Raw genomic sequence first — 27,818 nt, 5'->3', positions numbered from 1 at the left:
AAAGTAATCAGGACTATGGTGACTGGGGGAATTCCTTTCACTAAGCTCTTTAATTGAGTTTATGAAATACTGGTTGAATTCCTCAGGATCCAAATTTACATCTTGACTGTGTGTAGGTGAGTGTTCATTACTAATCACCTTCCAAGCAGCCCTGCATTGGTTAGGAGCTTTACTAATATACTGCTCAACTGCAACTTTTTTTGCTAGTGTTAATTCATTCCTATACCTTCTTTTATGTTGAATATATACATTATAAGCTGCCTGAGTTTGCTCTGACCCCCTTAAATTCAAACTTTTGTAAATTGTGAATAATGCAAGCATTTCATTTCTTGTTTTGGCTAGTTCCGGTGTATACCACTTGACAAGTTTTAGTGTTATTTAGACCGTGATTTATTTGAGGTTTTTTACTAAGGGTGAGCAATAGTGCCATAAGTCAAACAAATTTTTTTTAAAAAACTATTAAAAAGTGTTTTAATGTCAATTTTATTTTGTTTAAAATCATCTATCATGTCCCAATTTTCTTTCTTTAAATAATAAATAAACTGATCCAGACTTTCATCACTGTGCCTTCTAATAAAACCATTACTAGCTTGCAACATGTTTTGATTGTTCTGTAAGTGCTTTGTGGAAAACATTTTAAAAAAAAGGGGTACATGGTCTGCAAGACAATGTTCACCAAGTGTAGTAGTAAATAGCTTTTTTATTAAAATTAACAATAATATTGTCAATGCAGGAATTAAAACGTGTAGGTTGATTATTTGTAATAAAAAGATTAAATGATCTGAGAATGTTACTAAATTTAGAAAAATCCAAATTACCATTATCACTATTACCCATTTTCAATATTAAAAATCCCCCAGCTATGAGTACCCTCTGGTTATTAATTAGTAACCTTTTGACAGCATGCTCAAAACAGTTAAAAAATTTGTTAATATCTCCATTTGGAGATCTATAAAATGCTCACAATCAAAATATTTTCTTGTATTAATTTTATACAACATATTTCAAAATCTAACTCAAAATTAAATTTAGATACATCAACAACAGAAAATTGTATTGTATTTTTAACATAAATACCAACTCCACCATTTTTCCTAGTTTTTCTACAGACTACGCTGGCTGGAGTAAAATTCTCTGGTACAAATAGATCTACTTGATTTTGTTTCAGCCAGTGTTCTGATATACAAATTAAGTTTATATTTTTTTCTTTACATATACTTTCTAACTGCAATATTTTGTTTCTTAAACAACATACATTTACTTGCATTAGTCTAAAAAAATTGTTGAACCTTTGTTACAATTTTTCTGAGACACTCGTAACTTTTTCACTAGCTACATCAAACTGGGAGGAGCATATAGGTAATTGTGGATTTTGTTTGCAGAGGGGAAACAACATTATGATTAATCAAAGCTGGTGGTGGTGGAAGAGGGGGAAAATCTTCAAGAGATGTCAAAGAGGCCGACAGTGTTTGATTATGAATTAAAATATCAGCTGAGAGATCATCCGTTGCCGCAAACAGAACTTTTGGCTCACCCACAATGTCTGTTGTTTGGTCTAGACTTTGATGAGTAGTACTGCTGGCATTCTGACTTAGCACTAATAGGATCTATAAATGTCTGTTCATCTGACGTTTTTTTTTAATATCAGTCTTTTTCAGATGTTCGGTTATTATATGTGCGAGATGGTGTTTTTCCTGATAAATTAAAAATGGAGTCCATGTTTCGTATGATGATGTCTCTGCATTGATCTCAAATCAATTAAAAGAACCTGCATTTAAACCGTCTGAAATAAGTTTAAGGTTATTGTTTAATTTCCTGATTGCATCGTTCAGAAATGGTTTATCAAACCTAAAAGGGATGCTTATTTAAACTTAAATTTGTAATCTGTGTAAACTTTACTGAAGATTTCATAATCAAAACTATTGGGTTTGTTGGATGAATTACCAATGTCATCAATGTTGTTAGTTCCAGCCAAAAATATAGCCTGGTCATTGAAAGTGAAAATCTTCTGTCAGTTCTAGGAGATTTTTTTGCAACATAATTAAATGGTGCTCCAGAACTACTCACTACTGTTACCTTGTATTCACAACCAAGTTTATTTTGTAAAATATGTCCCAAAAATCTTCCATGACTGGTCCGCCACCAACATTACTCTTTTCTCCATTTTATTTTGATCAACTTTTTGTGTCTTCATCACCTTGTTATTTTTGAATTTTACTTTTAGTTCTGTGTCGAGTTTTAGAAGGTCCAGTTAAGTGATATTGAAATGGGGGCTTTTAAATTGTCGATAGAGTGGATATTTCAACACCCAGAGGTTGGAAGCTATTATTAAGGGAAATTGAAAAACTAGGTGGCAGAATTTTTTTTTTAGTTGTCTTTTTCTGTGTTTTGGAAGATTCTTTAACTGATGGGGAAGATTGTCTTAAAATATTCCATAGATTTATGTTCACTTTTTTGCAATTTTATTATCTCTTCTTCTCTTTGGAGTATTAGTGATTGAAGATATGAATTTTCATTTAATAACCTTTTTATTTCAACATTAGCGTCAACTAAATCCTTATTTATTGTATTTATTACTAAATTAAGACTTTCTATTGATTCTGTTAGAGTTTTATTAATTTCATTATTTATTTTAAGGTCATCTTCTCTTCTAGGGATGCAATAGTACTAAAACCGTGTTGTCCATTTTTGAATATTTGAGTTAGACGAGCAAACTTCACAAATCCATTCTGATTTGTGGTTCACTTATTTTATTGAGTTCATAATTATTCACACCAATACATTTTATGTGATGCCACAATGAACAGCTACCACGACAAAGAATAGATGGAGACGTTTTTTGTAATGTTTTTCATACATATTCCACAGGGATGTTTTACTATTTTCCTTTTCATTGTATTGATAAAAAAATAAAAACTCTCTAGTTGTGTATAAGTGGCAAATGACAAGTCTATAGGAATAGTGTATTTAGTTAAACAAATATTAGTATGAATAAAGTCACAATAAATATAAAAATAATAACAATAATAAAATTTTAAAACAATAATAACAGTTTTAAAAATTTTTAATATTATTTACTCCATGAAACACACTTATTATTAGTCTGCTTATTTACAATCAGGCAACAGAGAGCTTGACAGTTGAGAGATAAGGATGATCTAGTTGTCCATAACTCACAGCAGTACAAAGGTCAAGATTCCTGCCAGCCAGGCCCTCCTTATCAATATCGCTGATAAAGATCCCCCTTATCTCTAAGCAATAATCTTGTTCTTATTGGAAAATTAAAATAGTTTTCTATGATAACTTCTCCACTGTTATTATTTTTTGTTAAAAATGTCACCTGATACCAAACCAAGCCGACTTTCTTCACAGATTGGTGTAAAAAAACTTATATACTTTCTTAAAAAAACCACATAAATTTTAACTAAAACACAGGAGCAAACTTTAAAGTGTAATCACTGTGGGTCTATCCCCCACTAATCACCCCACTATTTTGAACCAGGAGGTTGAAAACCACTGCAACAGCTTCAATAAAACAGTTTGAAGTGAGCTGCTGCTGTGTTTGATACAAGGACTTAGTCAGCAAGGGGTCCAAGGGATCCAGACCCCCCAAATTTTCAATTTTTTCATTTACTTTTTTAGTAAATGACCTGCTGAAAGATCGTTCTCCACAAAGGAACAGGTCAAGAATTTTTTAAGGAACTAAAAGGGGCCTTACTCTATATCCACTACGGGAAAATATCAGTTCTCTGGACCCCCCCCCCCAAAAAAAAAAAACTTTTTCCTGGCTACATCCTTGGTTTGATACATTTCTGTTCAGTGTTAAAAAGGGGATCGAGTACAATTTACAGACCTAGTTTTATATCGATATTAACAGACAATATATTTTAATTACCAATACTATCAACTTTACTGATGATAATAATTAATTACAAAAAAAATAACTATCAACTAAATTTCGCATTGTAAACATAATATTTATTCTAAAGGTGACTCTCATCTTAAATAATAACCACTACACGTAAAAAAAACTAAATCAAATAGCTTTAAAAGATGGTAAACAGTGATTTCCTAGCTTCAATACATTAAACTAGCCTTGAAAGTTCCAGTAAGCTTGTATAGAATACATTTTTATGAAAGGAACCAATCCAACCTCTATTTTAAAATTGTTATGCACTGCTACTCTCATGAGAGAGAGAGAGAGAGAGAGAGAGAGAGAGAGAGAGAGAGAGAGAGAGAGAGATTCTAAAAGCCTTTACAACAAAGTATTTACGAATTTGTTTCTGTAGTTGATATGGATCCTTAAAAATAAACAAGCAACTAAATATGTATTGCGGGCATTCAAAAGTAGCTGCATCTGTTTCTTGAAGTCAGCATGGTTTGTATTATGAAATTTAATACATTAATGGTAAAAGAAACACAATTAATAGGATGTAAGTTTAATGATTTATTTCTAATTGATTTTTTGTAGGTTGATAATTGCTCAATTGTAATTGTTGATACAGATATTACAATTGCTGAGTTTTTAATTTATTGCCATCCTAAAATACGTCAAACTTTGAAAAGTGGCTAATTGAATTTTTTTACTGTAGCAACTGATTGTGGCTCAACGCAACCAGCGAGATACAGAGCACACAATGCTCAAAGAAAGCGAGTCCAAACTGAACAAAACTCGCCAGGAAATTCGCAACATGAACAAGAAAATACAGGATTCTGAGCACAACCAACTTTTGCTCCAGGTGAAAATTTATTTCTTGCCCGCTTTCTTTCCTTAATGTTAACAGGATTGTCATGGAATATCTATGACATTACAGTTATAATGACTCTCAGTTATGATTTTTTGTATTCTCAAATCTCAATACATAAACCTAAAACATATTTTTAAATTTTAAAGTTCATTAAATACAAAGAAAACTTAAAAAACACTTTCTAATATTACGATTTGTAACAAAAAGGTTTTAGCATTCAGCACATAAAAAAGTGGAACTCAAGAAAATTGTAAATTCCAAAATTTGAATTTCAAGTTATGTGATTTAGAGTTGAAAACTTTGCAGCTTCTGTGTTTGCTATGTAGCTGTATAAACACTTGTTAAGTAAAAGGTAATTTGACAAGACTACACTAGATTCTTTCACTTTTACATTATTTTTAATTAGCAGATATGATATTAAAAAAAAATAAAATGTGAATTAATTACATAGAGCTGCATATGAACTACATGGACTGATTAGGGTAGGGCTTGAGAAAATTCCTAATTAATCAAACAAATTAATTATATGTTATTATTTATGGATGTATAGAGTAAACGACTCATTTTCATTATTTGGTCTTGTAACCCATAATTATACTTTGTAATATTAAATGTGTGTGGGATAAAACGTAGATCAGAATTCGTAGTAGGCAGAATGACTTTTACATGCGTGTAGGAGGAAATCGCTCACAGCATGAAGCGGCTGGACCACCTCAAGTCACTGGTGGAGTGGGGGGAGGAGGCAAGGCACGCGTGGCAGGAGGAGCTTGCGGCCGGAGAGAGGGACAACAACGTCCTGGAACGCTTCAGACTAGAAGATGATGCCAAGTTCAAGGTATATACTCTGCTAGTGCATTGTGACTTCTGTTTATGAGCATAGACTGCAGAACAAGGTCTAAATTACAATGTTCTGATGTATTTTTTAGGTAACATAACGTAGAAATTGGACACAAATTCAGCACCTGACCTGCAAAAACATTCACAGAAGTTATAAAAACCTGTTCCTAAAAAGCTTTTGCACTTTTAATTTGATTCAGCTTTTAAGAAATTTATAAAATGTTGTTTTATGAAATAATCAATAATGTGTTGCTCCCAAGAACAATTATTAATTTCTCATTACTGCGGTAATCCAAAATTATTAATTTCCCATTACTGCGGTAATCCAAAACTGGTGTTTACACTATTCAACCAAAATGTTAACTGTAGGCAAATTGACAATCTAAAATGCGGTAGACTAGGTTTTGAGTGGTGCTTATGTTATTGCTTATTCCCTACGTTATTACTGCTTACCAATTAACAGATAGCACCACATGTACAGCAATCTCAAATCATTGGAGATCTACAATGTGTAGATTTAGTGACAGTGTAAATCTAGGAAAATTGATTTTTGTCTTATCTCTCAGAACCTTCTCTTTCAATGAAAGTACTGTTCAACTTTAATTTTGTTATCACAGATATCAATGATTTTAGACTCACTACAAACATTGATGCTAAGAAAGAATGTATAATGCTTCTAAAAATGTCTTGAAGCATTTAATTATCTTTTTTAGGTTACATGCAACAGGATAACTTTATGGAAAACATTAAGGGAAAGTAAATAGGAATGGAATGTGAAAAATATACAAAAAGTACACCCACTAAATCACTAAGTAAGGAATAGGTAGTTACACTACCAATATCCAAGCAGCTGCTACAGCTCTGGTGGTAATGTTGTTCCATCCGCTAAAGTTCAGACAAGGAGGTTTATTTCCCATGTGTTGAGAATGGCATGTGATTATGCCTATTCTATAATCTACTCGGTTGTTCAGGGAATACATAAAAACATATTGTTGCTTGTATATACAGACCGGACATGTTTAACCCTTATGTGTACTGTATTAAATCTTGAATTTGTGTTATTCATGTATTTAAGGTTGCCATAATTTTAGTATCGGAACACATACTTACCGAGAAAAAAGTAAAAAAAAATAGACGTCTTTAATTCAAGTACTACTTTGTTTTGGTATTGAATTTAGTTTGTTTATTTAGGTGTTAAAAAGACATTAACAATTAATAATGTCATAATCATTTTATAATGTAACAGATTTTTCTGTTTTAGGCATTTTAACTTACATCTTCCATTGAAATTTGTTCTAATTTAATCATTGACAGAATTTCTATATAACATTCTTTTAATGATTAAAGTTTTTAATTGATTGTAATGTTATATCTCTATTTAATTTTCTGGCCTATCTTAAGGTCCTATTTATTTAGAAATATATTTCTTCTGTTTTCCCATCTATTTCCAAGTGAAGTGCAGCGTTGGAGGAGTGGCTTCTCTGCTTCTCTGCATTTATGATGCTCCACAGTGCTTTAGGTTTGTTGTTTGATTTGATTAGATTTCCAAATTTTCATAATTATATCTGAAATGTAGTAGTTCCAAAATTAGTATCTATGACTTTTTTGGTTTCTTTGTTTATTTATATTTTATCTGAACAAGAATGATGGTGTGGCAAAGTCTGCCCAGGAACTAATATAAAGTTTGTGAATACCGTCTCTAGGAAATGGAATTGAGACGGCAGAGGCTGAAAGCAGACGTGATGGAACGAGATGCGATTCTGATGAAGGAGCTGAACAGTCTGACAACTTTGGAGAACCAACTGGAACAGGTCTCCAGGCTTTTCAGGTAAGAATTCGTCCCTTGAGAATTGCTCTGCAGTTTAATTAATCTCAAAAAATAATATATTATGGCATTTTTGTATTGTGTGATGGCCATGAATCAGCTGAATAGACCATTACAATATTTAGGCACTTGCTTGTGATTTTGGTAAATGCAATAGAACAAAGTTCCAAGTCATACTCAGGCATGAAAGCAATTCTGATACTGTCAAACTTGGTATCAGAAAGCACCATTTAAGCTACAGAGTGAAGTTTGCTTTAAATGCATAATAAGATAAGTACTAGCCAAAATATTATAAACAGTAATGGTTTTGTTGAACAGAAGAGCACATAATGAGCGCATGAGCCTGATCTCTTACTGGGAGAATGCAGTGAGAATTCTGCAACAGCGAGATGACAATATTGATTTGACTCTTCAGGTAACATGATAACCATACTTTTACCCTTAATTAATATGAATTTGTTACATATTAAAGCCATGAGACCATCTTCACATTTCATACGATTGTTAATTGAAAAAAACTTCTTAATATGAGGTTTTAAAATACTTCAGAAAAGTCAATTTATTTTTGTAAATTTTACAGACTTTGAAGGTACATTTTAGGGTTGTTTTTGTGATGAGAAATCTGGTGGCTTACAGGACATACAGAATTTGAGCCCAAACTAAAGATAAAGTAGGATCCAGTCATCACAGTGGTATTTTGGTTGGTTATAACACTTAATGAGTCAAATATTGTCAAACAAGTGCCAGCCATCTTCGTGGTTATCCAGAGCTAACAAAAGTCCATTGTTATCCTTGGCTCCTCTTAAATTCTTCCAGGTTGACTTAATGGACCCGATGAGGTTCATCAGGAGACGTTTTACTCTGGTTAAGATTACCAATATGTCCGGGATTTCAACTGGAACCTGATACTAACCAGCGAGTTGGTTTTGGACAGGTTTGGTCGGTGATTTCGATGAATGATTGATTATATGCCTGTTTATTATCAAAGTCCTTGCTGTCTGCGTGGTCAGCCTTCTAGGCGTACTGAGCCACATGGGGGATGCGTAGTGGTGTATTGTTTATAATTGATGGTGAAGAGAGGGGTAGTTCCATGACTAGTTTTGACTTTGACTTTAGTGACTGTATGAAAATGTAGTGTCAGTAACGAAATATTCTATTTAAATTTGTTGACACTAGTCAACATTTAAAGTAATACTTACAAATTAGTTTTCAAGTATGGTTAGTTTTCAATTTGTTAAAGACCGAACAACCAACCATAGTGTATGAAATATATAGCATTACAAATATAAATTAAGTTAATTGAGAAATAAATTTCCGATCATTGCTAGTTCCTGCCAATGGTCAGTCTTTTGAGCAAGCAAATGTTTTTTATCAATGTCTACCAGCAGATGTTAAACTAAAAGTTGATACAAGTCCCTTTGTCGATTGTTAATATCAACAAAACTTATAAATTATTGTCAGAGCACAAGTGACACCGACATCCAACCACTGGTAAAATCCAATATTTCATAATTATATTTCGAAATGTCGAAACCAACTGTGTGTGGCAATTAAATATTCTCAAAATTAGTGTTAAACCAAGTGTAAAAAACAGTCAGCAGGGAATGGAAACAGTTAACAAACAATATCAACCGGGATTTATAATTTAATCAAAAATGGAGAAAAGAATTCAGAAGGCACAAGGTAGGTATTGTAATTTACTGATTCTCTCCCTACATACACATAATGTTCTGTACAGGAAATAGAGAAGCTCAAGCAGTTGGGAGTGGAAAAGTCCAATGTGTTGGAGGAGGAGAGGAAGTTCTATCAGACACAATGCCAGAACAACGAGGAGCTGGAGCGACAACTGGCCGAGGTTAACGGGAAGGTGGTGCAGCAACGGAGTCAGAACCTGGAACTGTCCAGTATAACCAGTGACATCAAGAGTGAGGTAGGTACAATGGTGTCGGGTCCACTAGAGCTGCTGTACCATTAGTTGTGTATACAATGCCAGAAAAACGAGGAGCTGGAGCGACAACTGGCCGAGGTTAACGGGAAGGTGGTGCAGCAGCGGAGTCAGAACCTGGAACTGTCCAGTATAACCAGTGACATCAAGAGTGAGGTAGGTACAATGGTGTCGGGTCCACTAGAGTTGCTGTACCATTAGTTGTGTATACAATCCCAGAACAACGAGGAGCTGGAGCGACAACTGGCCGAGGTTAACGGGAAGGTGGTGCAGCAGCGGAGTCAGAACCTGGAACTGTCCAGTATAACCAGTGACATCAAGAGTGAGGTAGGTACAATGGTGTCGGGTCCACTAGAGCTGCTGTTCCATTAGTTGTGTATACTATGTCAAGATGTTTGAGTCATCTGTAGTGCAAGTTCAGCCTAGTCTTCAGTTTTTATTTTAATTGTATTCCACATATAGTACAATATAAACTGAAAGTTCTTAAATAGAGTTGTAAGTTTTAGATCTATAAGGTATGAGTTGGCCACATCATGTGTCGTGGAACTGGCTTCGCTAAGGTTACATGCAAAATTAAAAACCTAGATCATATTTCATTCTCAGATGACGCCATCAGATAGACAAACAAAAATCATACAGGAAAGAAATGTTTACATCCTCCTTGTAGACAAAAAAAATTGTGTCAACCTATTCAGTGATACCAAAATTCTATTGTTGGACATGCACTATTACAGCATCTATTCTTGTCTATGTATTAATGAAGATTCAAGTGATATTTAAAACGTGCAGGTGATCATTATCAAGATATCTTGCCACATGATACGTTTAGATTTTTTTTCATCAAGTAAAGTTTCATGCAATGTTTAAATTTCTAAAAAAAAGTTGTGGTGAGGTAGGGAATGTACTACATTGCAAGAGTACACTGAAATTAAATCTTGTAATTGACTTTTAGCATGAACTTTTACTCTATTATTTTTTTTACTTTACGAATAATTTACATGTGATAATGTCACAAGTTAAATATCTCACAGGATTGTACTCAGCCTGTTTACAAATTGACTTATTCTGTTATTTTCTCATTGTAATTATAGTTATGTACAAGACCAATGTAAAAATATTTGCTAATGCTCAGCCAAATACCGTGGAGTGACATTGCACCATCATCGAATGTAGAATTGCTAATATACAGAGTGTCCCGAAACTCTCTAAAACTTTTTAGCAAAATTAATTTTTTAGGTCATTACAAACATATTTCACAACATAAATATGGGTCTATGGTGCATTTTTTATGTCTATCTGAGATTTTTATTGATTACTTTATGTCAAGAACGGGTGAGATTAACTTTTGAAATTTAGCATGAATATGTAGAATATTTTCTCGTCTCAAGGAATAAATTTTGGAACAGAGTTCCAGAGAGTTCCGGAACACGCTGTATAAATGAAGATTCATGCAAAATTTGAAGTCTATTATAGGTCAGTTTGTTTCCAAGATATTGTGCAAACTGACATACAGACAGATGAAAACTAGAGCAAAATTGCTTACTAATACAGAATTTGGTACTTTTTATCCATTTTTCACTTTAAAAATGCATAATTTTTTTGTTAAAATTAATATTAATTTTATTTTATGATTATAACATAAGGTACAAATTATAGGCTTACACAATAAAAAATCAAGAATCACTGAAATTAAAAATTACTGGTATTCTTACATAAATAATTCTAGTTTTCTCGCTTTGTGTTGGCTAAACTGATCTGTTGCAGGTGTTGACTTTGCGCGGGATGTTGGCAGACCTGGGCCATGCCATAGGAAAAGAGCGCAGCCAGAATACAATGGTGTGCAATGAGCTACAAGCCAAACGAGCTCAACACAGCTCTCTACAGCAACCCATCGAGCAGCTGCAGGCTCGACTGAAGCAGCTCAACGACGCAGATCTCACCGCGGCCCAGAGAGCCAAGGAGGTTGAAAATATACTACAGGTCGGGCTTGAGATATGTTCTCTTCAATGTTGGTAGTCATATGAATGTTTTCTTTTTGCTGGTAGATTAATGATTATTTATTTCACTTTTTATTAATCTTGAATATCAGTATAAGTGGTATAAAAGGATGTTTCCTTGTTTTCCAGCTCTATTAAGGAAGTCTGCTCGTTCTGAAACAATAACCACATTTTATTATGCTCATGATGTAATGTTTAAATACATAACTTAATCTTCTTTCTTTGATTTTGTCAACTCAATTCACTACACCGTAAAGATTTGTACATGCATGCAACTACATCTTGCGTATAAAATGTTGAGTGATCTGACTTGTCTATTTTTTGTTTACCCTAAGCCTGTATTAATAAAACTCAGTGAACTAGCAAAACTAGGATGTAATCTGTTTTTTGGAGGTCAAAGGAACCAATAACCTGGCGAATCAAGCTGATTAACAGAGAGTACAGATAAATCAATAACTCATAGATTGATTAAAAGATATAAGTTTGACGTGAGGTGTTGCTATAAAAAATAACGACACTCTGAAATGAGTAATACTTATTATTATTTACAATTTTTACACAACCATTTCATTCTTCACCAATACTTACATTTTCTAGAGAAATTTTTTATTTTAAAAATCATGTATCTTTAAATTATCGGTTTTGTAATAACATTCCAGATCCAAGATTATCAAACAATCAATAAAATAACATACTAGTAATTTAGTAACCTTGAGATTTACTTTATTCTAGAATCTTAAACCTTCCCTAAAGAGTATACTTACTTAATTCTACAACCTACCTAAAACACTTTCAATGACTCAAGTTTAATACTGCTAGAAACAAATTTTGTAATGGTCGAGAATAAGTAAAAAAACAAGACCCACGCACCCTGATCTCGGATTCCAAGACCTGTCTTTTTGCAGGAAAGGTTATCGCTACGAATTTTTAGGATTGCACAAGTGTACTTACTTTTTTTCATGAGCAATGTACAAGTAATGCTGAATACTACTGCCAACTGCTGGGTGCCATGAGACAGGCAAAGTTGAGATGCCTATTCGAAGTACAATTTTGCTCCATGACAACATCTGTTCACACTCAGCTGCATTGGCTCAAGAAAAATTGCACAGAATTCATTGGTAAACAGTGAAACATACTTTGATGAACGATGAAGGGATGGAAACGTTCTTGCGCAGTTAATTACATAATGTGACCAGTTTCATTCTTTGATGATAGCTTTAAAAAACTTCCGATTCAGTGGGAAACAAATATGTAAATAAAAAAGAAAATGTGTAGAATAGTAAAATATGTTAAAAATTATTGTATTTAGTCTGACGATAAATATGAAAAGTTCAATTAAGATTTAATTCATACTAGTATTAGTATTTTTTTGTATTTTGAAAACACTAACGATGTCATATGCCAACTCTAAACACTGCATTTAATTGTGTGTTGATAGGCAGCAGAAAAAAACAACAACACATTGCAGACCAAAGTCGATAAACTCCAAGAGAAGGTTTTTGAAAAAACACAAGAGTTGAACAACTTGAAGGAGACTTCCAGACTCTTGGACAACGAGTTGAACATTTTCAGGATGAACAGAGAGGTAAAAGTGTAAAACGTTTATCTTTCACAAAAGTGTTATTCTTCTAACAAATATTAATTAGTGTCTACTAATAAATAACTGCTTTAATAAACATAACAGTTTGTTATAAATTAAATGATGTTATCTTTTAAATAGGTTTTAAAAATTTAGTACTTTCAACAGTTTAATAGTGAAAAAAATGTATGCTATAATTATGAGAGCATAGGTTTTCTATGTATGGCTCAAAATGATTCCAATTGAGAATTTGAAACGTAACAGCTGAATAATTTTAGTTAATACAATATTTTGGAGCATTTTTAGTATAAAACACATTTTAGTGGTTCAATTACAGATGTAACTTCAATTTTATCTTTACAGGCATTTGAAAAGCGAATGACGGAAATCGAGAAAGAGTTTATCAACAAGGAACAAATACTTTATGAACTGGTACGTTGTAGATTAATAAATAATATGAAATTGTAATTTTTTCCCTTTTTTATCGAGATTATACACAGTGTGAGCACTGTGATGTCAATAAAACAAGATTACACAAAAAAACCTGTTTGTACAGGACATGGAACTGGTGAACTTGGACTGCAGACTCGGTCGACTCCAAGGGGACAGAACTGATGAGGAGAAAATAGCGTCCAAGTCAAAGATTTTGGAATTGGAGGAAGCAACTCGTAAGAAAACTGAAATGTTGAATGTTGTCACAGCCCAAAACAACAAAGCAAAAGTAAGTAGTTAACTTTTACTTTCGTATAAAAGTAAATTTTATATAAAGTATTTATTTTAAGTTAGAAAGGCCTACATTTTTTAAAAGATTTCACATTACTGATATCCGACATGTAACAATAATAATGTTGCTAGTATTTTTAATTCTTACATTGAAACATTTCTGCGTAAAAAATGTTTAGTAATTCTCAGCCAATAAAGGTTTAAAGTCTCACTTGAGGAAAATAGAAGAATGTTGAAAATAAATAACATCAGTACTATTCAATACAGGTTATTTATGCAATAACATTTTACAAGTAAACACTGTATACAGCTTAGGTTGTGGTTCTAGAGAGGCTACATGTAAAATTGCTGTGCCTTAGTCTGTGGTGTTTATCCTTGGACAATTTCATGAATCACTGTATTTCAGGCAATTAGACTTTATTTCGCTAGCATTTCACTTTTAATTTGTTAAATTACTTCATGATTTTTTTTATTACTGTTTAATACTATTGTTAGTTCACTGGTTCTATTAGATCCAGTAACATAATATGTAATAGGTGTTTTACTCGTATACACTAATTTACACCAACAGTCAACATTTCTTCAATAAACTGTTTTAAGCGTAGGATATTCCAATATGTAATGCTCTCAAAAAAGGCACTATAGAATTATTGATTACAAATTGAAATTTTATATGTTTGGACATTTCAATTATTAATATTCAGTATAAACTGAGTAAATAAATACTGAAGAAATTTACTTAAGTATACTTTCAACTAAACAGTACTGTTGGTAGTAGTTTGTTGTATTTTTACTGAATTAAAACAGAAAGGTGTTAAGAAACTATAAGAAGCTGGTATCACCATATTGTCAGATCAATACATTCAAATTTTGTGAATATATTCACTTTTAAAATTAAATATTCTCGTTACTAAAGAAGCCTTATAATAACATAATAATGTTATCATTTCATAATTGACAATTTCAGATTTTCTTAGAGATGGTTGAAACTACGGCAAAGTTTTAGCTCTTATTTTCCAAAAACATCCCAAAACACTCCAAAAGAAAAATTTATCAGTGATACTAAGTGCAACGTCCAAAATTTGACACTGCCACATATTTGACTCCTGGAATCTGGAGTCCAAGATGTCTAAGTAATGTTAGAAAACTCGATTGCTTTGCCGTGCTTTGGGATCGTGTCTAAAACATTGTAGTGCACTCATGTTCACCTGATCAGACAATGAGAACATCTTTCCTCTAGACCACTGGGCTCCTGGGCAACCCAGACAGAGCTCTCCATCTGTCTGATTTCGAGAAAGACACTCAAAATGATGCAAAAGGTTCATTTTGGAAGTCTTGTCACCCCCTTAGTGTTGATTCTAAACTCAGCATTCATACTGAATCAACCATTCCTACCATAGCTATGTTATCAGTGACATGGTCGACTTTCCTCAACGAAATTCCGTGTTGGTGTTTGCAGAATGAACAGTTGCGCATCTCCCAGAGCCTGGAGGAGGAGCAAGGACTGCTCAAGCGGCTGACAGAGCGCCGCCAGGAACTCATGTTCATGGTGGAGGGAGGACAGAAGGAGTTGGCCCGGCTTATGAGTAGCAACAAACAAGTTCAGGTACTGTAAAACTCCCATAGACTCCTGTCATTGTCAATGAAACTGTGACAATGGATGAAAACATTGCATTTTACTTTGAATAAGTTTGGTTATGTATCAGCTATATGTATTGAAGTGAGAGTCTTATGATTCGGTGATTAAAAAGACTTAAAAGGTTTGCTTCATGATAGAATTGTTAAGGTTAAATAATCAAAACCTCGTAAAATTCAATATATTCAGTGTGTATATTCTTTGTTTAAAGTTTGTTTTTGACGGTGGAAGGATTGTGAAGGAAACATAATTTTTCCAAACAATTGCCATCGTTCAGTGATAGAAGAAATCAATCATGATCACAGTGATGTCTTGTATCACTGAATGCTGAAAAATGTCTGGAAAAATCATGTTTCCTATAATACATACATATTTGGTAGACCTGCCACAGTCAATTGGTGCATAATTTAAATTTAGAACTGTTTGAAAAGTTTAACTGCCATTTATAGTCTAGTGTCTTGTTACACTATGAGTAATTCTGTCATTAAATTCAACAAGATGAGGAATATTTCAAAATTGATATCTGGCATGAAAAGTTTGTGCTTGATTGTTAAATTGAAATATTAAAAGCTGTAAATATTGTTTTGGAAGCAATAAAGGAGGGCCAATTTCAATCATCTTTCATTTCAAAATAGTCATCTTGGTTTTGAAAGTATATAAATTTTGTATTTTAAATAACTTCCAACTCACATGGAATAATTTTTTGTAATAAATCTACCTACCCTTACAGATTTGTTAAAAAACGTTTTATTTAAATCCATATTTTTTTTATATTTTTAATAATTTTCAGTTTTAACATTTTTCATGTTAGTCTTGGTTAAGTTGTGTGTCTCCAAAAATTCTTCCACTGTGTAGATGGTTCTTTGCAAGATCCAGTTCTTTATTGCCATGTTCATTTTCATGTGGCTGTCTTAATTTTTCTTAAATTCTTCTGGCAGAGCATTAAAAAGTTCTTCCCAGCATAGGTTGGTTTTTTCTCAAATACAGCTTTCTATGAGGAGGTAGTGGGAAGTCTTGACCATGTCTTGTATTATGTTCATGGGGATCACCATTTCGAGGAAGGCCTTTAGATAAGCAGTACAATATCGGTTCCATAATATATAGAGAAGTCACTGTTTTTATATTCTTTAAAAAACAGCTCTGCAACTTTCTCTAGGTCCTAGCTTGCCCATTAACCGTATTGCTTTCTTCTAAATTTTGAGCACTTTCAATATGTTAAATTAAGTTGTGCCAACCCATGTTGCTATCTCATACCTGAGATGACTTTGCAGTGCATAGTACGCTATTTTGGTACATTAAAGAGTGCTTTATGCATGTGTCCTTTGCAAACCATAGAGTGATGAATTTAGCTTTAGGCTCAAGTTGTGATTTGTCCATCTCAATATATTATTTAGTGTCATTCATAAATAATTCATGTCTTCTGTTTCTTCAATATCAGGGATTTCGGACACATAGTTTTTATTAGGTCCTAGAGTGAGTTGTTTAGTTTTTGAGTTGTTTAAGACAAGATCATTGTATTTCCAATATTGTTTGGCCCATATTGAATGAGATGTAGGAGTTTTTTTCTATCTGTTCAACACCTTTCTGGGCTGAGAGTAGTACGGTATCATTTGCATACATGATGGAATTCTTGTAGTTTTACAAGAATATTGGCAAGTCATTGGTGAATAAAATATATAGCACTGGTCCTAAGACAGAGCCTTGGGGGACTCCTCGAGTCATAGGTAGTTTTTCAGACTGTAAAGTACAGGTGTCTGCAATTCTTCTCCGTTTAACCTCTACAACTTGGTATCTTTCACTCAAATAAAATATATAGCACTGGTCCTAAGACGGAGCCTTGGGGGACCCTTGAGTCCCCCAGTTTTTAAGACTGTACAGTACAGGTGTCTGCAATTCTTCTCCATTTAACCTCTACAACTTTGTATCTTTCACTCAGATAACTTAAAAACTATTTTAAGGCTAACTGTTGGATGCCAAGAGATTGAAGTTTGGCTAAGATGAGATTATGGCCAAGACAGTCAAAAGCTTTGCTCAAGTCTAAAAAGATTCTAGTGATGGTGTTGCGCTCCTCCAGGCTGTCTGTAATATATTCAACAAGGTCCATTATTGCAGTTGGTGTAGATCTTTCTTTTCTGAAGCCATGTTGATTATTGTATAGGAAGTTGTTGTTTTGTAGGAGAGTCAGTAGTCTAGAGAGAGGTGATCTTCTCTATTATTTTGGATAACTCCCTTGGAGAATAACAAGTGTTCAACTGATTCTTCCACCTCATCATTGTCTGCGGCACAGTAATAGCTACTGAGAAACCCCTCTACGCAGCAATCTGGACTGTGGGTACAGTGGATAATAAATTCTTCCCATCCAGAAGGTCTGATCAGATTTTGGGTTTGAATGGCAGAATGAGGTCCTGGTGTTGTCTTGTAGCAACAAACCTCCAGATATCAGAAGTCACAACATTTATTTTCAACAATCACGGTAAGCAGCTCTATTTATAATTACAACTTGCCGTATAACACTAAATTATTTATATCACTCAACTAAAAAGGCTCTTAAGATTATCCCTTAACATGGCTGCCATAACTTTGCATGTTTTGATTGTCTGCTTTGCCTTGACTTTGATTTCCTGTGTCAATGTTCTCTCAAAAGTTGATCACCTTTATCAGTCCAAAACACCAAGGGCAATAGCCATTCTTTTGGTTTGGTGTTTCTCAGTAAGCAGATTGAAACCAGCGTGAGAACAATTTGTGAGTTTTACCTTCATACTAATAAAGTACTTAAATGGAAATTTTGCTCTAGAAATTTTAGCAGTAACATCAGCCTTCTCACAAATTGCCATTTTAAATCACACTAAATTTTCATCAGGAAATAAACAAGTAGACCTAGAATAATCAATATTTAAGTTGTATTTTAAAAGATACAAAAATCTCCAGACTAAATTCAAAATTAATTGTCTAGTGTAAACCGTTTCAATACTGTAGTTGTTGTGGATGTGATTAGTTAAAATACTGTAGTTGTCGTAGATGTGAGTAATTACAATACTGTAGTTGTCACGGATGTGAGTAGTTACAATACTGTAGTTGTCATAATGTGAGTAGTTACAATACTGTAGTTGTTGTGAATGTGGGTAGTTACAGTATGGTAGTTGTCGTGGAAGTGAGTAGTTATAATTCTGTAGTGGTTGTGAGTAGTTACAATACTGTAGTTGTGGATGTGAGTAGTTACAATTATGTAGTGTTCGTGGATGTGAGTAGTTACAATACTGTAGTTGTCATGAATGTGAGTAGTTACAATTCTATAGTGGTTGTGGATGTGAGTAGTTAAAATAATGTAGTTGTCGTGAATGTGAGTAGTTACAATACTGTAGTGGTTGTGGATGTGAGTAGTTACAATACTGTAGTTATCACGGATGTGAATAGTTACAATACTGAAGTAGTTGTGGATGTGCAGGTGACGCTGAACCTGCTACAGTTGAGGGTGGACCAGAGACAGAAGACGTTGGCCAAACACGACAGTCAGGTTTATGATCTGGAAAAGGAGAAACAGGAACTTGACAATGTGAGTTTTGTTTATACAAGGAATCACAAGAGTATTTTACAACTTTGATGAACCCCATGAAACAGTTTTCCACCTCCTCTGTTATAATATGTTAGGATTATTTCATAATACAGAGCCATTTTAACCAACCATTATTTATTGTAGTGTATGTAATAATGAATACAGTATAAACAACATTTTCACTTTTCCTTTTCATTTCAATTTTTCTTTTTTTTTATTAGAGCCAGCTCTATTGAAAAGATCTTGAATTTTACCCCATAGCCTAATTTTCCCCTATTGTTTTTTATCATCGAATAATAGAAAATTTCTTATTCAAATAATTAATAAGCATCAAGAAGCTTTTTTAAGTGTACAATTTTTGAATAGTTAAATAACAAAGTACAGCAAAGTTTGGGATTTTTTAAATAACCATTCAAAATATTGAAAAAACTAAACGCTTGTATGTGTACTAACGACATGTTCTATGACTAAAAGTAAAGGTGAGTTTGGTTACCATACATTTATTAATACAATTTAGTACTTGAGTATATCGTTAGTGAGCAAAAATTGTGCCACAAACACCACTGCTGTATCTATTTGGGACTCCAATATACCTACAGTGTTGTTTATTTTGTGATTTTAGATTTTATATAAATGTTGCACAACAGTATGGAAAACTGTTTGTAACCTGTTTTATATTAACATGTTATTTAGTTGTATGATTTTATATTCTTCACCACATTTACGATATATCTATTATGAACTTTAACCAATAAATACATTTGTTATTGTATGTATATGCAAAATATATTTCAAGAACACGTGTTGCAATCTGTAGATATGACACATTAAAACAGAGAAAAATGTCTGTTTTCAGTTTTTAGTTATTAGAATGTTTTTATGTTTGTCATAACAAGCTTCTTTTATGAGAACACAATTGCGAATATTTGGCTGTTAAACCTTTCGTTAGGCCTTTCGAGACAGAAAAGTCGAGATTGGACACCAGATGGATCTCATGGCGGCCAAGAAACGTAGTCTGGAAGAGGAGAAATCAGAACTGAAGAAGGCCTTGGAGCACCTTCACATCCGTATAGGTCAGCTGCAGAAGAAGTGAGTCTTGAATTATTTGTTTTATAGATTAACATAAGGTTGTTTTTTTGCTAGCATGAGCAAATACAATGAGGAACAGTGCAAACTGATAACAAATTTCGCTTTTCGTGCTCAGAACTTGAGTTATAATGACCACCTTCCCCAATGTATAAGCACACAGAAGCAAGTAACTTATTTACAGCTTTATTGATATAATTCAAATTTTTTTTTTACAAATTGGTGGGAGTTGGTTGGGTGAAGAAGATTAATTGAATATTAAATCAATTGTATAATGAACGATATTTCACCCATATCCATATTTTGTTATTGTTATTTACATAAAATAATTGCTCAATTTGAGTGTGGTAAATATGTTTTCCTGTTAAGAAAAATCACTTCTTTTTGTTATTTTAGACATGATATTGTCATGGACACTTTGGGTAAAGAAGAAGGAGGAGAAAATTTCTCTGTTGCACATTTTAAAATCAAGGTAACGTTTATAATTTTTTATAATATAACAATAAATTGTATAGGATACACAAATGTTTGTAATATTAATTATACTTTGTTTGAATTTAATTATATTATCTGATTAATGTATGACTGGTAGCTCTAATAATGATGTGTGAACATTAATTTCAGATTTGTTACGTTTATATTATAATACTGTAAGATACATAATAATTTGAATGAAATTGAATTGAATCATAAATGATGTTTTGCCCATAGAATGTATTTTTAACTATACACACATTTGTAACTTAATGTCTAGATTGTAATAAAATGAAAATATCTTGAAGATTTAATAAGGTGAGATTTGTCAAACTTCACTTAAAATTGCCTAACAAATAGAATATGTGTTGCAAAATTATATAACTTTGAAAAAGGAATATCAAAGATTTCATCAAGATTTATTACAAAAAGAGCTTCTATATTTGGAATGAATGACAGAGGTTACTACAATAGTTAATTTTAATTTGTTTTTTTTAATCAAATAAGGTACAAAATTCGAAGATACAAAAGTCATTATATTTATATACAGGTATATTTATCTAAATATCACAATAATAAAATACAGGGCGTTTATAAATAATCATCGAAGTTTTAATGTTTTGTAGTATTTATTATATAAAATTATAATCAGTACATGAAATTTAGCCCAGTTCTTCCCAACTTTTGGTCAATGTGTCTGGAGTGATTGTTAGAACAGCTGCTTCAATCCTGTTCCTTAAGTCGGGTAGGTCAGCTGGTAGCGGAAGCACATACACATAACCCATTATGAATCCCTAAAGGTAGAAATCACACATGGGGTCAGGTCGGGTGAACGTGGAGGCCATGCGAAACAAGCTCTGTCATTAGGCCTCTTGTGGCCAATACAGTGGTCGGGTACAGTGACGTTTAACCAATCATGTACTGACTTATGCCAGTGCAACGGTGCACCATCTTGCTGTCAAATGAAGTTCTGTAGTTCATCATCTTCCAATCGAGGAAATAGCCACAGTTCTAGAGCATCAAGATTAGAAATACCAGTTACAGTTCCTTCTCCATAAAAGAAAAGGCCATAAACCTTCCACTTAGGTATGGTACGCAAAACATTCAATTTAGGGGAGTCTCGCTGCAATATTTACCATCTCGTGAAAGTTTTGTCAACCCCTGATAGACACATTGTGAGTGCTCACATGTCCACTGAGGTGAAATGTTGATTCATCACTGTAAACAACATGATCTAGAAAATCTTTATTGTCGTGCAACAAAGTTTTGTTTGTAAAATTGGCACATAAACCATAGTCTGCATGATTTAGAGTCTGCAAGTGATAAGGATGTAGTTGTAAGCGTTTCTGCAAAACTTTCCAAACAGTCTTCACTGGAATTGCTAATTCAAGACTAGCCTTCCGAACTGATTTCTGTGGGCTACGTGTGAAAGTGTGTCTCACTCGCTCAACACTCTTCACTAACCATTAGTCGTCCTGTACTCTTCCCTTTGCAAAGGCAGCAAGTATCTTCAAACTGATGATACCATCTATGGATGTCATTATCACTTAGAGGATCACAACCGAACTTTATACGGAGTGCACGTTGCACAGTTACTACAGATTTGGTATTTGCAAACTGCAGAACACAAAAAAATCTTCTGTATTTTAAGTTATATGTAAAAACAAACTACACAGTGTTAAAACTCAGATATTTACTTATAAAAACCTGATATAATGATGTAACAAAGAAATTATTATATTCAAATTGATTCTGAAGTTTGAATGTAACAAAATATGAAGTGTAAGCCATGTGCATACTTAACAGGGTGTAATTGTGATTTTTTAACTTTATGATTTATTGTGTATGAAGTTAGTGAAGTGCAAAATGACAGTGACCTGTATCAAATTTAATATAGCACGCGTTCCCGCTTTTATTGGCTTGTAATAACATGTATTCAGATTCAAATGAGTAAGGTCTTATCATTTCCACTAACTGTCAAGGATGAGTTTCACTGCCAACCAAATTGTGAGTAGACCTATGAATCTTCTCCAGTAGTGACTATATTGATCAGGTATACCACAAGGAGGTGTAATTTTTCCCCACATTTTCAGATGGCACAGGAGAGACACGAGCTGCAGCAGATCGGTGATGAGCTCGACTCTAAAATCAAAAAGGCGGAGAATGAGATCCCTGCGATGGAGAATACCCTCAGAGTCATCAGTGCTGCCAATGATTGCTACAAGCGCAACCTCGACTCCATCGATTCCAACAGTCAGTCTCTCTTACCCACATACAAACTATTTTTTGCATCAGGAAAAAACAATTTAAGTGAAAACAAGCAATATAGTAAAAATATTTTCAAATCAATTCCTACTTTGTTTAAGCAGAGTTTTTTGTGAGCATACTGTTATGTATTGCTCAATAAAGCAAATAATTGAGCTTCGTGTTTCTCCTGTAATTCGCTTTGTAAGTGCATTACTTATTTGTTTTTTATTTGCAAGCTTCTCGCGTTCTATAAATTTCAAGCAGAACAGTAAAATCAGTAAACAATAATATACGCAATGTTTACTACAGCTTTTGTTCACACCAGCTTGTAAATTTGAAATAGATTATTAATCAAACCACTGTAGTGATGCAAAGTCTACTTTTAAACATGTGAGTGAAATTCAGACTGTTTATTCACCAATGCATTGCCTATGGAGATTTCTTGAGCGTTAGAGGCCACTAATTTTATCGTTTAATTTTTTTTCTCAAAAAACATCTCAGGATTTGAATTTATATACATTTTAGCTCGATAAACAAATGAAATATGATTTAATTTAAGCATTGCATTTTTGCATCATGATGATATTCACACAAAGAGAGTTTGCAAGCTAATAGTAGGAATTGAAAAATACATTGCTTTTCATTGCACATTTTAATTTTCCTGCTATCAACAAATGTTCTCTTTTTGTTAAGCTTGTTTCAAACATTACAATTTAAAAAGTTTGAGGTTAGAAATATTCATAAGAAGTCCAATTTATTGAATGTTTCTTATTATTCAGTATTATTTGATTTTAAATGGCAGAATAATTTCTGATTTGGAATCCATTCATAGATTTAGATTTTGTAAATGTCTTGAAGTAGATGCACATTTGTTATAACTTGTCATTAAATTATGACAATTTTATAATTTATTTTTAAATTTGTTTGAAGGATTATAAAAAAATTATTTACTAATTTAATTTATAAAATACTATAATTAAAAATGTCTAATTATGCTGAAAATTTGATAAAAATGAAATAATATAAATAAATCAGCAATATTAATATACCGTATTCATACAAAATATATATCAAAATCTTTCTTTACTTTGGCCTATGTTTTGTGTTCCTTTCTTTTATTATTGTTTAAATCATTTTTCGCTGGAACACCTACAGTTAGAATAATTTGTTTAATATATTTTCCCTCCAGGTCCAGAGATGCAAGAAAAAAAGAGGCTAGAAGAGCAGCTTGAACATGCGAAGATAAATCTGAAAGAACGGCAGATAGAATTGAAAGATATTACCGCACAAATTCATGTAAGTCGTATTTTTTTATTATAAGCATCGCTACAAGATTTTGTATTTATCAACTTAAAAATGTTTTCTTATTTTTAATACTGTTAAGTTAAAAATACAAACAGAACATTTTGTAAAGTACACCATTATTTGTATAGATAATATATAAAGTTACGGTGTTGCAACTTAATACAAGTGAATTGTTGAGTTCAGATCCATTCACCTTCCAGTTCTAGTGTAGCGTCTATAATCTGACACTGTCATAGACAGACTCCTGGAATCTGGAGTCTATGTCTGAAAGGATCCAGCAACAACGAAACAGTAGAGAACCTTAGAGTGTGCCATGAGTTCATTATCATCATCAGGGTACTGAGATTGGGAGGCAATCAAAACGACAAATTTTTTAATGTACCTATGTCAGACATGTTTATTTGTTAGTTTTAAACAATAGTACAGTTCTCACTGTTTCTCACTGTCAGAGTTAGCTGATTGTGAGGAGCGAGTGAAGGCGGAGTGGAAGGATCGAGACATATCGGCCCGTGTGGTGAAGTGACCATGGGGTGTGTGTTGTAGGAGCTGGAGTTCTCACTGTCAGAGTTAGCTGATTGTGAGGAGCGAGTGAAGGCGGAGTGGAAGGATCGAGACATATCGGCCCGTGTGGTGAAGTGACCATGGGGTGTGTGTTGTAGGAGCTGGAGTTCTCACTGTCAGAGTTAGCTGATTGTGAGGAGCGAGTGAAGGCAGAGTGGAAGGATCGAGACATATCGGCCCGTGTGGTGAAGTGACCATGGGGTGTGTGTTGTAGGAGCTGGAGTTCTCACTGTCAGAGTTAGCTGATTGTGAGGAGCGAGTGAAGGCAGAGTGGAAGGATCGAGACATATCGGCCCGTGTGGTGAAGTGACCATGGGGTGTGTGTTGTAGGAGCTGGAGTTCTCACTGTCAGAGTTAGCTGATTGTGAGGAGCGAGTGAAGGCAGAGTGGAAGGATCGAGACATATCGGCCCGTGCGCTAGACAAGGAATTGGAGGAGCAGCAGGCAAAGTTAGCGCGAGCTGATAAACTGCTGCACCGCCTGCGACGTGAGGCACGGTTAGTGAAGGAGCCAAGGATTCCTCTCCATCTAGCTGAGGTGAGTGGCTGACTATGGTAGCTTTAACTCATGCAGACATGCAGATTTCCTTAGATGGCTGGTTCATTACAGCTTCAATCTCTATACAATCAAACACATGCAAGTGTAATTCTGCAGGTCCTTTACACACTCAGAAGGTAAAATAAAATATTTTGTTCATGTCAAAAATCTTTAGACTGTACCATTCTTTTTCCTCCCAAGGGCAGTCTGTAGCTAAGTCCTAAAGCTTCAAGGGCCTATTGTGCAACACTGAAAAGTGAACTAATCTCTAGCAGTTTATAATTTTAGTACTCCCACAAATATTGAAGACAACTGATCAAAGTATTTCTGAAGAAACTTATTATCCTTTTCCAAAGTTCCTAAAATGGCAGAACGATCCCTAGCTAACACCACCAGATCAATAAGCAACTGTTCTGTAATTTTATCTAGCACAACATAGACTAAAAAGTGGATGATGTTTAAAATATCCACTCTTGTGAAGATGTCTCGCTGATATCCATGCTCTGTGATAAGACCAATTATCCAACATGACAGATATTTACTTATGTAGAGGTCAGGCAACAATCTGTGGGAAAGTAAATGCAAACCTCTCATTCTTAGAATCTAGTAACTTTCTCCATCATGTATGTTTAGAGTGCGCCCAATCTGAAATATGTTTAAAGCCACACACCGTTGAGAGAGTACTGAATGAATGACTAAAGAATTTGGGTAACTCTCAGGCTGACACGTCAGCCTTGTGACTCATTTTACCAACTCAGTATGATTCCTAGATAGGAGCCTAGGTGGGTTTCTTCCACGAGTTGAAGAATAGTGGCTCCTAGTCTGGTCGGTTTGACACCCCCTGGAAGTTGAGCATCCAGCAGTCTACTTCTCTTAGGTGCAAGTGCCACACAACCAAAGAGAATATAATCAGCACTCTTAGTTTTCTGCCTGCAAATACAAGAGTCAAATGACTCTTGAAGTGCCCTTGGCCAAGTTATCTGTGCTATAGCCACAAAAGGACCCGGAAGCATGGCATTGGGGTGCCCGAGAAGTTTCTTGTAGAGTTTACAGCCAGATTGACACTGCCACCTCTGACTGTGTTCATCATGAGCCCATTTTTTAAAGAATAAACAATGGGTTAACAATAAAGAATGATTTCTTTAGCTGCCAACTCTTTCTCCCAAGGTGCAGTTGCATGATTTTCAAGGAAACACTGGCATGTTGATTTGCATGTAGAAGATCCACCACAAGTATCCTCCCTAACAAACCCAAAAGTAATACGGACAGAGAAATATTGGTGTGAAGGAAGGACTTCCTTTAGGTAATTTTAACATAGCGATAAATTGATACCAATATTTGCAATTTGCAAGAAATTAATAGAGTAACAATCAATAACAGAGTGATATGAAGAATCTTGGAGCATTGGAAAAATGTTTAATTTACTATCACTGGTAAATGAAATAATCACAAATGAATAAAAAAATGTTCCAATATAAATTTTGTTACTGCGCAAGGCCTTTAGGAATCAATGTTTCCATCATCAGACACTTTACAAATGAACAAATGTTTACAATTTTTCTTAATAATAGATATGATAATAATACATGGTAAAAGATTACGATATATGATTAGCTAGTATTAAACATTTCAACGGAATTGCATTTTACTTTTCTTATAAATTGAGATGAGAGTAGAATTGAATTTTGAATACGCCCATCTTCATTATTGATAAGTTTTTCTTGATTTTTGTTAATGTAAATTGTTTCCCAAGCATTTAAGTGTATTGTGCTAATAACTTCTTTCAATAGTCGTACTTTTTTTAGAGATAGTTTGTCCAGATTCAATACAGTGATTCACAATAGCAGATTTTTCATTTCTTCCATATTGTATATGTGCAAAGTGTTCTTTGAATTGTGTCTTGATGTTTCTTTTTGTTTGGCCAATGTACAATTTATCACAGTCGTTGCATTTAATTTATATTGGAAATTTTTTTTATTTATTTACCAGTGATAGTAAATTAACAGAGTGATAATTCAAATTTAACTATTAAAATTTTTGTTTTGCATGAGTAGATAGATGTTTGACGAGATATTTGATGCGATTAAGTCCTGCGAAAAGCTCCTGGAACTTGAAGTCTTTGTATTATACCATTGCAGAAAGACATTGAACTGAGAGAACTGCAAGACATCAACCAGAGCGGGCTCCAGCAGCTGGCGGAACTCAGTACTCGGTATTCAGAAGTGGCACCGGTACTCAAGCGGTACTTGGGAGAGAAGGGACTCAGCCTACCAATGGTGCGGGCAGGGACCAAGGTGTCGACTGGGTCTGTGCTCAGCACACATCGCAGGTACCCACAATCAGATGTTTGGTACAGATAATACACGCAACATGTGGCAGCCTAACTAGAGTAGTTGTCACCAAATCAGACAGGTTGTATTGAATTCGCTGTCTGATTGAAATAGAACCTGTTTTTATTGTCAGGTGTGAACCAAGTAAAAACAGTTAAGGTCATGTCATTGCATATTGTTGATTGTTATTTGCATGATTTTGGCTAGTCCAAGCGTGTAAAACTGACCTTTGTCTATAATTGTTAATCAGAAGTGGCATTTGCAACGATCTATTACATTTTTAAATTAATTTTATTACAGATAAAATAAACATTACCTAGGTGGTAATGATTTAATACTTTATTACGAATAACATTAACGTAATCTTAGTTCAAAATTCATTATTGGTAATGGATGATTTTAAATTATAAACATGTTACAACAATTGCCATTGTT

At 33.8% G+C, this 27,818-nt stretch overlaps 1 protein-coding gene across 1 annotated transcript in view; it reads left to right on the top strand.

The window, feature by feature from the left end:
* The window catches only part of LOC124368016 (coiled-coil domain-containing protein 39-like), a 34,441-nt gene that overhangs the window by 3,641 nt on the left and 2,982 nt on the right, over window positions 1–27,818 (top strand). The window contains exons 3-20 of the mRNA XM_046825287.1: window positions 4,593–4,739; window positions 5,425–5,583; window positions 7,289–7,413; window positions 7,729–7,825; window positions 9,149–9,340; window positions 11,120–11,335; window positions 12,791–12,937; window positions 13,295–13,363; window positions 13,488–13,652; window positions 15,114–15,260; window positions 18,736–18,843; window positions 19,793–19,932; window positions 20,326–20,401; window positions 22,497–22,656; window positions 23,840–23,946; window positions 24,499–24,585; window positions 24,847–25,053; window positions 27,192–27,382. Coding sequence (XP_046681243.1) covers window positions 4,593–4,739; window positions 5,425–5,583; window positions 7,289–7,413; window positions 7,729–7,825; window positions 9,149–9,340; window positions 11,120–11,335; window positions 12,791–12,937; window positions 13,295–13,363; window positions 13,488–13,652; window positions 15,114–15,260; window positions 18,736–18,843; window positions 19,793–19,932; window positions 20,326–20,401; window positions 22,497–22,656; window positions 23,840–23,946; window positions 24,499–24,585; window positions 24,847–25,053; window positions 27,192–27,382 — 2,540 coding nt within the window. The remainder of the gene's footprint in view (window positions 1–4,592; window positions 4,740–5,424; window positions 5,584–7,288; window positions 7,414–7,728; window positions 7,826–9,148; window positions 9,341–11,119; window positions 11,336–12,790; window positions 12,938–13,294; window positions 13,364–13,487; window positions 13,653–15,113; window positions 15,261–18,735; window positions 18,844–19,792; window positions 19,933–20,325; window positions 20,402–22,496; window positions 22,657–23,839; window positions 23,947–24,498; window positions 24,586–24,846; window positions 25,054–27,191; window positions 27,383–27,818) is intronic.

This window comes from Homalodisca vitripennis, chromosome 8 (genome assembly GCF_021130785.1).
Source record: "Homalodisca vitripennis isolate AUS2020 chromosome 8, UT_GWSS_2.1, whole genome shotgun sequence".
Taxonomy (NCBI): Eukaryota; Metazoa; Arthropoda; class Insecta; order Hemiptera; family Cicadellidae; genus Homalodisca; species Homalodisca vitripennis.
Note: the sequence above shows the minus strand (reverse complement) of the source record. Positions and strands in the feature narration are given on the sequence as shown.